This window comes from Atheta coriaria, unplaced genomic scaffold (assembly GCF_025399875.1).
Source record: "Atheta coriaria isolate IRGN ID8LTWV9N9 unplaced genomic scaffold, Caltech_Dcor_3.1 hic_scaffold_10_pilon, whole genome shotgun sequence".
NCBI lineage: Eukaryota > Metazoa > Arthropoda > Insecta > Coleoptera > Staphylinidae > Dalotia > Dalotia coriaria.
Window position 1 is genome coordinate 6143057 of NW_027045452.1, and position 12726 is coordinate 6155782.

At 36.8% G+C, this 12726-nt stretch overlaps 5 protein-coding genes across 5 annotated transcripts; 4 read left to right on the plus strand and 1 right to left on the minus strand.

Moving 5' to 3' along the window:
* The first annotated feature begins 554 nt into the window (after positions 1–554).
* On the plus strand, positions 555–2674 carry LOC135801074 (beta-galactosidase-1-like protein 2). The gene is made up of 2 exons (XM_065314439.1): positions 555–614; positions 682–2674. Exon 2 carries the CDS (start codon positions 692–694, stop codon positions 2624–2626), a length of 1935 nt encoding a protein of 644 aa, XP_065170511.1. The 5' UTR covers positions 555–614; positions 682–691; the 3' UTR covers positions 2627–2674.
* A 268-nt stretch (positions 2675–2942) lies between these two features.
* Positions 2943–5093, plus strand: LOC135801466 (beta-galactosidase-1-like protein 2). The gene has a single exon (XM_065314972.1). It carries the CDS (start codon positions 3076–3078, stop codon positions 5041–5043), a length of 1968 nt encoding a protein of 655 aa, XP_065171044.1. The 5' UTR covers positions 2943–3075; the 3' UTR covers positions 5044–5093.
* A 416-nt stretch (positions 5094–5509) lies between these two features.
* Positions 5510–8136, plus strand: LOC135801469 (beta-galactosidase-1-like protein 2). Its single transcript, XM_065314974.1, has 2 exons — positions 5510–5757; positions 6032–8136. Exon 2 carries the CDS (start codon positions 6038–6040, stop codon positions 7982–7984), a length of 1947 nt encoding a protein of 648 aa, XP_065171046.1. The 5' UTR covers positions 5510–5757; positions 6032–6037; the 3' UTR covers positions 7985–8136.
* A 123-nt stretch (positions 8137–8259) lies between these two features.
* Positions 8260–11039, plus strand: LOC135801467 (beta-galactosidase-1-like protein 3). Its single transcript, XM_065314973.1, has 2 exons — positions 8260–9460; positions 9528–11039. Exons 1-2 carry the CDS (start codon positions 8577–8579, stop codon positions 10591–10593), a joined length of 1950 nt encoding a protein of 649 aa, XP_065171045.1. The 5' UTR covers positions 8260–8576; the 3' UTR covers positions 10594–11039.
* LOC135801471 (uncharacterized) lies at positions 10603–12547 on the minus strand. The gene is given in 6 exon segments (XM_065314980.1): positions 10603–11004; positions 11074–11104; positions 11107–11333; positions 11392–11563; positions 11637–11770; positions 11842–12547. Coding segments are annotated over 6 exon segments (837 nt in total). The 5' UTR covers positions 11868–12547; the 3' UTR covers positions 10603–10757.
* Positions 12548–12726: the final 179 nt, after the last annotated feature.

The window sequence follows — 12726 nt, forward strand, 5'->3', positions numbered from 1 at the left end:
CGATTGAAGTGATATTAATGTTTATTTCGCTTGATCATGCAATTTAAACATGATTATTGATGTAGATCAACTTGTTCAACAACTTAAAATGTTTTCAATTCTGTTTGTTTCCTCATAAACCTATCATTAGTGAAGTGTGAGCTAATCTAAAAGGAGATGATATATTTTTAACAAATGCTTATCTGCTCATAGACTTCTCTTCCAATGTAGAAATGCATTTATTTATAGCAATACGTTTAAGTACTTTTAAATATTTTTCTTTTTTGGTAATATTTTGGCAATTTCATCGAGCCTCATCAAAATTTACTAAAAAAGAAGTATTCTAAAGAACAAAATACAAGAAAAACCGTCGACACCTGCCCAGTTTCATGTATAAATTGTATTTTTGATTAATAACTAGCAAATTGTAGTCCTGTTTGATACCCAGGACGATTATCTCAAAGAAAACAAGTATAATTCGTATATAGATAGTGTCAAGTATGTATTAATCCAATAATACAGCACAAAATATGTTCAAAATACTTGTAAAAGATTAGATATAGACATGGAACAGTATATAAACCAAGAAAACATCATAAGTACCTCAGTTTTCTCAATTTTGTCACAAAGAGGAGGTAAGCTCAGTTAATAATCAAAAAAATCAACAGAAAATCTAAATTAACACTATTACAATGTCTTCAGAAAACGAAGAATGTCTCTACCAACTGTTTACGAATACTACGCGGGAGGTGGCATATCCGCCGGCCTCTCAACGGACCAACCGTACTTCACCTTAAACAACAAGAACATCACCATCTATTCCGGTGCAATGCACTATTTCCGTGTACCCCAAGACCAATGGCGTGACAGGTTGCAAAAGATGCGCGCTGCTGGCTTGAACACCGTAGAAACCTACATTCCCTGGAATCTACACGAATTCCAAGACGGAGTTTACGATATTGGTAATGGTGGGTCCGACTTCAGTCATCTCCTGAACATTCAACGCTTTCTGGAGATTGCACAAGAAGAAGATTTACTAGCAATCATTCGACCAGGACCCTACATTTGCTCCGAATGGGAATTTGGTGGGTTACCATCCTGGTTACTAAAGAATAAAGGTATCCGGGTACGTACCAGTGATGAATTGTTCATGGCCCGTGTAACAAGCTACTTCACAATGATATTATCTATCCTGTCTGTTCTGAATTGGCACTCGGGTGGACCCATTATCGCTTATCAAATTGAAAACGAGTACGGTAGCCTTGGTGAGAGGGACATGACTTATCTGAACGGATTGAAACAGCTCTTTTTGGACAACGGCGTTAAGGAAATGTTGTTTACGTCAGATGGGGCTAGTATAGGGAATTTAGGGCAAATACCAGGAGTGTTATACACTGCTAATTTTGCGGGTGATGCTACAAATCAATTGAATATAGCACAATCCTATCAACCTGGTAAACCATCAATGGTTATGGAATACTGGAGCGGATGGTTTGATCACTGGACTGAACAACACCATACCACAGATATATTTTCATTCACTGCTACACTTTTGGAAATTCTGAACTATCCAGCAAGTGTTAACTTCTACATGTTTCATGGTGGGACCAATTTTGGTTTTATGAATGGAGCAAATAGCGGAAATGGTGCTGGTGATAATTCAGGGTTCCAACCTACTACAAATAGTTATGACTACGATGCGCCTTTAAATGAACATGGGGATTATACAGAAAAATACTGGGTGATTCGTGAAATCTTGAAAGAACATGGAAAAAATCCAGTGAGTATTCCAGACCCACCAGAATCAAAACCTCTTAAGGCATATCCAGAAATAGAGATAACTGACGAGATGTCATTTTCGGAGATGTTACAACATGATTTTCTCCCTAATAAACAATCTGAAGAATTGGTAACCATGGAGGAGGTAGATCAAAAGTATGGATATATTACATACAGAAAGGAACAAATTGACCTACCAGAAAATACAAAACTAAAGGTCCTGGGATACGTAACAGATACGTTGATGGTCTTGCTTAATGGAGAACTTCTAAGCCCTGTTTTGAACCATCCTGATGATCTTACTAAATTTGGGTATTGGAAATCTAAGGACCAAGTTTTAGAACTGCCAGAATGTACTAATTGTACTCTAGATTTGATTGTGGAAAACTGGGGTCGAGTTAATTTCGGTGGACTTCATCAGTTTGAGCAACGAAAAGGGTTTCATGAAGGACAAGTACTTATTAACGATGAACCATTGCAAGATGTCAATATTATCTCTGTTGAATTCCCTTGGTATTCCAACCCCTATTGGGAAGACTGGACACCTAGTAATGGTACTGAATTAACTGGACCTAAATTATGCAAAGCTACATTAACTGTGGACGAAAATGAAGAGTTGTTAGATACTTATGTGGACATGAGAGATTGGACCAAAGGTATTGTTATTGTCAATGATTATGTGTTATCACGATACAGTAAACTGGGACCACAACAAGCTTTGTATCTTCCTGGATCCTTCTTAAAGAAGGGAGAAAACAAAATTTTGGTGTTTGAGCATTTTAATGGTTCCGACAGCATTAAGTTCAGCGATAAACAAATATTTGAAACCGTGTATAAATCTAACGATGAAAATTTAAGGGGCATTTAATTTTAAATGTGAAATTGTTAATAAAGATTACTACATATTTGAAAATAATATGAAATTATATCCTAATTATCAATATTTACTTTTCATGAACGACTGATCCAATGACCCAAACAAGGAGAGGGAAGAGAAGAACCGTGAGGTGTACAATTAGAGTGCTGGACGACTTAGGAAGACTCGCGCGCGCTCGTCATGAAACAGGGATCCCCACTCTTTTGCGGGTCGGTCACAGGTATGAAGACGAGTGCGCTGAGAGTTAACGCAACTCCAAAAACATAGACTGCGGAAAATCCCCAAAAGACCAAAAAGACATCTATACCGTCCCTATAAATTATACCGTCCTTCAATCTCCGTCAGACATATCCTAATTGATTTTTGTTGACATCTACATAGTGTCATTCAAATTATTTTGACAATGTCTTTCAAATCGGATAGAACCCACGTCTGATTGAATGAATTTGCCCACGTTATACGAATATTACACATGTGGTGGCATAACCAGCGGTCTATCCGCATCTAACTCCTACTTCACCTTAAACAACCGCAATATTTCAATTTACTCGGGTGCAATGCACTATTTCCGTGTCCCGTCAGAATACTGGCGTGATAGATTACGTAAAATGCGTGCAACTGGTCTAAACGCAGTGGAAACCTACATTCCCTGGAATCTCCACGAACCCGAACCACGAGTCTACGACTTTGGTAACGGCACCAGCGATTTCGGCAACATGCTTAACTTGGAACAATTTCTAAAAACAGCACAAGAAGAAGATCTCTTTACGATAATCCGACCTGGACCTTATATTTGTGCTGAATGGGAATGGGGTGGGTTACCAAGTTGGCTTCTAAGAACAAACGGAATACGCGTTAGGACCAGTGATAATATTTTCATAAAATTTGTTGAAAGATATTTTCGCCTCTTACTTCACATATTATCCGTACTACAGTTTACCAAAGGTGGATCTATAATCGCGTTCCAAATTGAGAACGAATACGGAAGTCTAAGACGTAAAGATCAAAAATACCTGAAACATCTCAAACGTATACTCCGACGTCACAGAATAGTAGAACTACTTTTTACATCAGATGGTCCTTCAGTAGGTACCACAGGCCAAATGCCAAACATTCTATCCACTGGTAATTTCCAAGCTGAACCACAACAAGAACTAGAGATTATGGCTGGCACTCAACCTGGTAAACCTCTAATGGTGATGGAATACTGGGCCGGATGGTTTGACCACTGGGGCGAGAGTCATAATCAAATCATAAACACAGACTATTCTTACACATTGGGAACCATACTACGATTTCCTGCATCAGTAAACCTATATATGTTTCATGGTGGGACCAGTTTTGGGTTCATGAATGGTGCTAACTATGCAAACAAATACTGTGGGCAGGAAGGATATCAACCAGATACAACAAGTTATGATTATGATGCTCCCTTGAGTGAAAACGGTGATTATACTGATAAATACTACAGTACTAAGAGATTGATCAACAGATACAATCAATATCGTACCAGATTACCACTTATGCCTGGTTTATCCAAGAGAACAGCGTATAAACTCATTAATATTCATAGTATGCTTCCACTTGAAGAACTTCTTGGTAAATTACCACAAATAACTTGCCGGACTTTAATGCCCATGGAATTATTACCAATTAACAATGGCGCTGGTCAAAGCTATGGTTATATTATTTATCGGAAAGTAAATCTTTACATTCCAGCAAATTCTCTGCTTAGAATCATGGGATATGTATCTGATACTGTTGTTGTACTAATCAATGGGGTACTTAAGTCAAAAGTCCTTGAATCAATGAAAGATTTAAACCACTTTGGTTATTACCGACTTAACAACTCCTACCTCATCATTGATTCTGAATATTTGAATGCTACCTTGGATTTAGTTGTAGAAAACGCAGGTCGGGTGAATTACGGTTCTCTTAAACAACTTCACCATCAATATAAAGGACTTTGGCAAGGGCCAGTCCTTCTAAATTGTGAACCAATAGAAGATTGGTATATATACCCTCTAGAGTTTAAGAAACAGTGGAATTTGGAATTAACATCAATGGCTAAATGGAGTGATTCGAAGTTTTTCCAAGGACCGGCTTTGTATCGTGCCACCCTTATTATAAGTGGTAAACCAGTTGATACTTATGTTGATATGAGAAACTGGATCAAAGGAATCATAATCGTCAATGGGTTTGTTTTGTCGCGGTATTGTAAACTAGGACCCCAGCAAGCGGCCTATCTGCCTGCGCCATTTTTGAAAACAGGCGCAAATGATATACTAGTGTTTGAACATTTCGAAAATGGCGACTTTATACGGTTTGTAAATCGTCCGTTGTTTGAAAATATTGAAAACAAGCAAGAAATGTATGCGAAAACACTTAATATTTATCTTGATGATTGAGTATAAGTATTACAACTTAGAATTTAATAAATATTCACAACTTTGTTGCATATATTTTATTAGTAGAATAATGGTAATAACTTACCTTTTTGAGCTGAATTCAGTTTTTGCATTTGGCGATGATTTTTACTTTACACGATTTAACGCGAGAATGTTGTGTTTTGTTTTGTCCGATAGGAGATAAACAGCCAATGTTTGTTTACATTATCGTTTCTTATCTCACCGTTATTGTAAAATTTCACGTAGGCATATTATTTCGCTTGAAATATGGCAGCGTACGTTTATTTTATAGAGAAAACGTTATGTGAGTCCTGTACGAATAAATAATGTTATATTATCTCACACGGTTACTGCTTGCGAACTCACTTTACAATTTTGAATTATTTTTATCTTGCCGGCCGACTGTATTACCGAAACACGTCCGCGTGATATAAAAGACGCTGCTTCTGAAACAGGTTCTCTCTTTGACTTTGATGTTCTTGTTGTGCTGACGCTGAAATAGTGTGCCCAATGACCGTCAGGTGTCGCATGCATGCAACAAGTTCGAAATCCGTTGTAAAACAAACGCGCGCGCAGTTGACAACGGAATGTTCGTTGGTTGAGTTGAATGTAGCGCGTGTTTGCCGGCTGAAAACGTTTTGCTACGCTGCAATTTATGTATAAATAGCAAGTTTTTACTTGTTTATCAGTACAACAGGAAAAGAAATTAAAAAAGTAAGTGTGTTTATTAGATAAAAGTGTGATATTAAAGAACCGATAAGTAGTAAGTCATGTTCTCATTTATAGAAGATTATAAAACTGTTTTAAAACTTAAGAAGGATTAATTTTAAGAAGGTCGTCAGTTTCCATATAACTTGTTTCACTTATTTACGTGCACAAAATAACAATTAAGTTTAACGTGTTTCGAATTATTTTTCGTAACCTTCACACAAATCTACAAAAGTTGCATAATTGCTGTGTTGGCATTAATTGTTTTATTTATTTCCAGCTTAAAATGTCTGTTGCTCCAAGCACGACAATCTACACTCATTATACGCAGCCAGTGATTCATTCTGGCTTGACTACAATCAACGCGAGTCACTTCACACTCAACAATCTCCCCCTGACTATTTATAGCGGCGCTCTTCATTATTTTCGCGTTCCTAAAGCCTACTGGCGTGATAGGCTCAGAAAATTGAAAGCTGCTGGTCTGAATACAGTCGAAACCTACGTTCCTTGGAATCTTCATGAACCATCACCAGGATATTATGACTTTGGATCAGGCGGCACTGATTTTGAGCAATTTTTGGACATTGCTGAGTTTCTTAAATTAGCTCAAGAAGAAGATTTGCTTGCAATTGTACGTCCAGGGCCTTACATCTGTTCAGAATGGGACTTTGGAGGATTACCATCATGGCTACTCAAAGATCCGAATGTAATCGTACGCAGAAACAATGCAAAGTTCCTTGAATACGTCGGAAACTACTTTAACGCATTATTTAAAATACTTGCAATGCTGCAGTTTACAAAAGGTGGTCCAATTGTTGCATTCCAAGTAGAAAATGAATACGGAAATGTCAAAGTTGAAGGTGAAGATATCGACCAGGTTTATTTAAAGAAGTTGGTAGATATGTTCAAAGAAAATGGTGTTGTTGAATTGTTATTTACCAGTGACACACCGTCCAATGGCGACCAGGGTGCAATACCAGGATTGCTCAACACTGCAAACTTCCAAACAGACGCCGTAAAAGAATTGAACATCCTCAGAGGTATTCAGAAAGATAAACCACTCATGGTGATGGAATTCTGGTCTGGATGGTTTGATCACTGGGGTGAGAAACATCACACTGTCCCGACAGATCAGTTTGCCAAAGAACTGGAAGATATTTTAAGTTTTCCGGCTTCTGTAAACTTTTACATGTTTCATGGCGGTACAAACTGGGGATTCCTCAATGGTGCAAATATCATGGAGAAAGATAATAACCATGTCGCTTTTGATACTTCAAGCTATGATTATGATTGTCCTCTGTCCGAAAGTGGGGATTACACTGAAAAATATCATGCTTTGAAGAGGCTTATTGCCAAATACAACACAATTAATATTAAGTTGCCTGAGATGCCTGCTGAAAGTAAAAAAATCAAATATTCATCGATTCCTACAAAGAAAATGCTAAAACTATCAAATTATATTAAATTATTTGATATTGAAGTCAAACATAGTCATAAACTCCAAACCATGGAATACTTTGATCAACAATATGGTTATATTGTTTATTCTAAGACTATTTGTACATTATCCAGTGGAGCTGTCTTAAAACTATCAGAAAAAGTAAAAGACACAGTTTTGGTTCTTGTTAACGGTAAACTAGTAAACAAACCTTTTGAAAAACCGTCTGACGTCGCAGGATTTGGCTACTGGAAAGCAGAAAATTCAACAATTGTCTTAACTAATGAAACTTTAACAAACGCCAGACTAGATTTGATTGTAGAAAACTTTGGTCGTGTGAATTATGGCAAACTACATGACTTCAATCAATTTCGTGGACTTTCCGGTAATATTTACATCGATAATGTTGAAATATTCGATTGGGAAGTAGTCAGTCTACCGTTTTCAAAGAAACTGAACAATTTATTGTCAACTAGGGCTGGATGGGAAGATATTGACAATGATTACGTTGGTCCTGCTTTGTACACATTCAATTTAAACATAAATAATACTGACACAAGTGATGCAAACCTGTTTGGGGATAGTTTCATTGATATGTCCAAGTGGAACAAAGGCATTGTCATTGTAAACGGCTTTGTGCTGTCCAGATACTTTAAACTTGGCCCACAACAAACTTGTTACATACCTGGTCCGTTATTGAAGCCTGGTTGTAATGAAATCATCGTGTTTGAGCATTTTGAACATGCTGCGAATTTAGAATTCAACGAGAAACCAATATTTTATACTATGCAGTAATATTACGTTGATTTCATGATTATAATAATCGCGGTCATTAGGTGGAACGCCTACTAAATGGGGCACTATTAACCTTATTACATCCAACTGTAAACTTTTATCATGAGCATTTACTGTTAGATTAAAACACGTTTCAAATTTTTTAAATTTTATTTTGACTTGATTTATTGCTCGTGTACGATTATACCCGCTGTTATTATATGTTGTTCCCAATGAAATTTGAACTAAAGAAATTGCTTGCACACTTACTGTGCACTCAATGCACAGATTGAATAATACCACCGTCGGAATTGTTTTATCTCGTGTTGTACGCTGCACGAGCCTGTGTAGTTGTGTGTTTGGTGTCCGGTCGTGATTGTAATTGTGTATTTATATGTCGTTCCGTGCGATGCACAACAATCTCGCCGTGGTCGCCGCGGCTGCCGCTCAGAAGTGAACTGAACTTGTGCTCGTAAACTCATCAAATCATCATCATCACGGTCAACATTAAAAATAAGTTTATTGGCGTCAAACAAGTTAAAATATAATAAATATAAAGTGCATTAAATGATATTAGTGACTTAATTGAAGTTTAGTGGAAATTTAATTCAAAATGGCTGTAAGTGCGGCATTACCATCACTTTATGAATATTACACCATGCCTCGAATACACTCGGGGCTAAATTCGGACAAACCTTACTTTACCTTAAATGATCGTAATATTACAATTTATTCCGGTGCCATGCACTACTTCCGGGTACCCAGGGCTTATTGGCGGGACCGTTTGAGACGGATGCGTGCTGCTGGCCTCAATACAGTAGAAACCTACGTGCCTTGGAATTTGCATGAACCTCAAGAAGGCAAATTCGACTTTGGAGAAGGTGGTCATGACATGTCTGACTTTTTACACCTAGAAGAATTCCTCAAAACCGCGCAGGAAGAAGATCTCTTTGCGATATTGCGTCCGGGACCATTTATCTGTTCCGAATGGGAGTTTGGTGGATTTCCCAGTTGGTTGTTACGATACAAAGGCATCAAAGTCAGGACTTCACAGCAAATGTACATGCAACATGTCACGCGATATTTTAACGTTTTACTGAAATTGCTGGCGTTGTTTCAATTCACACTCGGTGGCCCAATTATAGCCTTCCAAGTGGAAAATGAATATGGCAGTACAGAGGCAAAGAACTTCAAACCTGATAAAGTTTACCTGGAAGAACTAAGGCAATTGTTTATAAATAATGGGATAGTGGAACAATTAGTGACTTCTGATTCACCTACGCAGCATGGGGATCGAGGGACGTTACCTCAATACTTTTTACAAATGGCGAACTTTGCTGGAAGTCCAGATAAAGAGTTTGATCAATTGAAGGTGTTACAAGGGAACAGACCTATCATGGCGATGGAATTTTGGGCTGGATGGTTTGATCATTGGTCAGAGGTACATCATACCAGGAAAAACACTGCGTTTCAACAAGTTTTAGAACAAATTCTAAGGTATGTCATAACCTAACACAACAAAATAGTAACTTGATAGCATATATTGAAACTAATACTTTTGTAGATATCCAGCGTCTGTAAACATGTATATGTTTCATGGTGGGACAAATTTCGGCTTTCTCAATGGCGCCAATATTGCCGACAACTCCATTGATAACAAAGGTTATCAACCGACGACGACAAGTTATGATTACGACGCGCCGCTAAGTGAGGCCGGCGATTACACGGACAAGTATGTCACCGTCAAAGAACTGATCCATCAATATTCCACAATCAAAGTACGCACACCACAAACACCGAAGGTGAACCTACGGATTGCTTATCAGAGTATTCCCATTAGTGGACAACTCACTTATGAGGAAATTTTAAGTCGTTTGCCGTACAAGTTTGAAAGAAGTAGATTAATGCCAATGGAATACCTTCCAATGAATAATAATTCAGGACAATCTTATGGTTACATTATTTATAGAAAGAAAAATTTGGTTATACCACCAGGTGGTGGACAGTTAAAAATTTCCGGAAGAATTTGCGACACTTTAATGGTCTTACAAGATGGCGTCTTGGTAACACCACCATTACAACAATCTAAAGACCTAAATGGTCCTGGTTATTGGAGGATAAAGAATACAATTATTGCATTGAATGCTTCTTCAAAACAAGGATCTACTATTGATTTGATTATTGAAAACTGGGGACGTAACAATTTTGGTAAACTAGAGCAATTTATGCAGTTAAAGGGTCTATGGCAAGGACCTGTCAAATTAGATGATAAAATCATTTACGATTGGGAGATATACCCAATGGAATTTAAATCGTCATGGACTAATTCATTAACAGGATGGCATCCGGTTCATAGTTGGCAGAAACCAAAACCAGCTTTGTATAAAGCAGTTTTGAGGTTTGAAGATGAACCATCTGATACTTATGTGGATATGTCGAACTGGACAAAGGGTATTGTCATGATAAATGGGTTTGTGTTAGGAAGACACGCTGTAATTGGTCCACAACAAAGTTTGTACCTTCCAGCGCCGTTTTTAAAACGCGGAGATAATGAAATTGTAATATTTGAACACTTTTATGCCAATCAAGAGGTGCAGTTTGCTAGAAATCCAATTTTTAAAACAGTTTAAACATCTGTATAAATTTTCAAATTATTTTATTGTAATTTTAGTTTAATTTAAGTAAAAAATATATAAATATGTAATAATTAAGAGAATATTAAATGTAAGTCGAGTTGTGGTTGTAAAACTTAAATCTAAATGTCATTAAACTGTCATAGTTTTAAAAGAATGTTTTATATAACCGCGTTTTTGGGTTTCTGATTCGGGAAGCTTCCCATTGGCGGTGGAGATGTTGAGCTTGATCCAGACGAAGAAAACAACTCAGTCATTGTTCGTAAATAAGCTGGGATTTTGTTATTGGCACAAAGTCGTTCTAAAATAGTTTTTTTGTTCAGTTTGGCAGCTTCTAAATGTTGTTCAGCTGTTACTGCCTGGTCATCTAAGTGTATCAAGTTTGGAAACAAACTAATAACATATAATCTACAAATAAATAAAATAAAATAAGTTAAGGTAAATGTTAATAATAAATAATTTATAATTATTTAATACCTGTATTGTAAATATTCGCAAAAATTGTTTTGTGCAAAACAGATGGCACTCCACGATTGCCCATCAATGAGAGATACTTAAGATTCGGGCAGGATTCTTGTAAACATTTAATCCACGGATACAATTCGTAGATTTTGCAATGATTTAACCAAAGCAGTTCTAACTTCGGCATGTATGGTAATCTTGTTGATGAGTTAATATAATTACGGTCACAGATTAAATTTGTGAGTTGTTTGAAATTTTTGAGAAACTCCAAATTTCTAAAATCGAAAAAAATTAATATTTTTATGTAATTTTGATAAATATAGCTAAACTTACTCGAATTCATTATGGCTGATATCTAAAATTTTAATCTTTGGCGCCAAGTCATAAAGTAAAACCTTTGGCATACAATGAAGACGTTCATAAGCCAAAGAAAGTCTTTCTACCTCCTCTTCCGGTTCAGGTTCAGTTGGTTCGAAACCGAAACTTACTTTTGATTCATTCTGACCTTAAATATATCAAAATTTAGGTTAAAACTGTTTCCTTTACCAAATTTTAAGGTTATGAAGGTGTAGACTTACTTAGAAAAACAAACGCACCTAGGGATGTCATTGTCAACCCTTGTGATGCCTCGTTAATGCTCTCATCATACGAGGAAAGCAACGATGGAATGTTTTTGATATTAAACACGTCGTACGCATCTTCCGCCGATGAACTATTTTAAAAATTAAAAATCAATATGCAAATACATCTTTTAGGCAAATATAGAAGTGTAGATAAACTTACGTGACGCTTTCCTCTGAGATATCCATGGATGTGTCTATCGGTTTTATCAACACGTACAATCAATAATGGCAGTGATGACTTAACTTATCGTAAGCACACTTGAGACTTTGTGGTTTTGTACACTTTTTACTTAACTTAAGCGCGTCTGGAGTCGATTTTGTGACGTGTTTCGCCACTGTTGAACTTGTGCACAAATAAATTACATAAACACGAACCCGGAGTTATAAAGCAATGTGGCGCCATTTTGTATAGTGCCCTAATCCCGAAAACAACGCTGGAAGTGGTAGAGCTTTAAAATATACCTGCTAATATCCTCACTAATGCATTTCTGTACATCTATTCACTTTTAAGTGCTGTAATCCTCTGCAATTTCTTGTTATGTCCAGAGGTTAACACTTAATCGGATTAAACTTGCTTTGTATTTTTATTTATAACACTTTCACACTATTCCTGGAAAACAAATATGTCCATCGTTGTAATAGCGATATTTGTTTGATAATTTATGTTGTAATTGTTTCTAATTCTTGCGTGTTGACAAAATGTCGAATATTTGTTGATACACGTTGTTGTGGAGTGTACAAGTTGCTACTTTGTAGAGTTGTGACGGGTATCTGAACACCAGACGAATGTGTGCATGAAGTTTGCGTTGGATACACAAGTGGCACTGTACTGTAATGTACACAAAACTACATATTTGTGTATTTACGCGCTTCGGTTATCAGCTTCTCGCAAGAAAATTACGCGCTTCTTATCTGCGCGAAGCGTTTCATGAAGTAGTATCAAACGCGTACGTGACAGTTTATTTATATCTTCACACATTGGAGTTTTTATTTACATGTTTCTATAAGTTGCTTCATTCAATTTTCAAGCAAGGCGATAAAATCC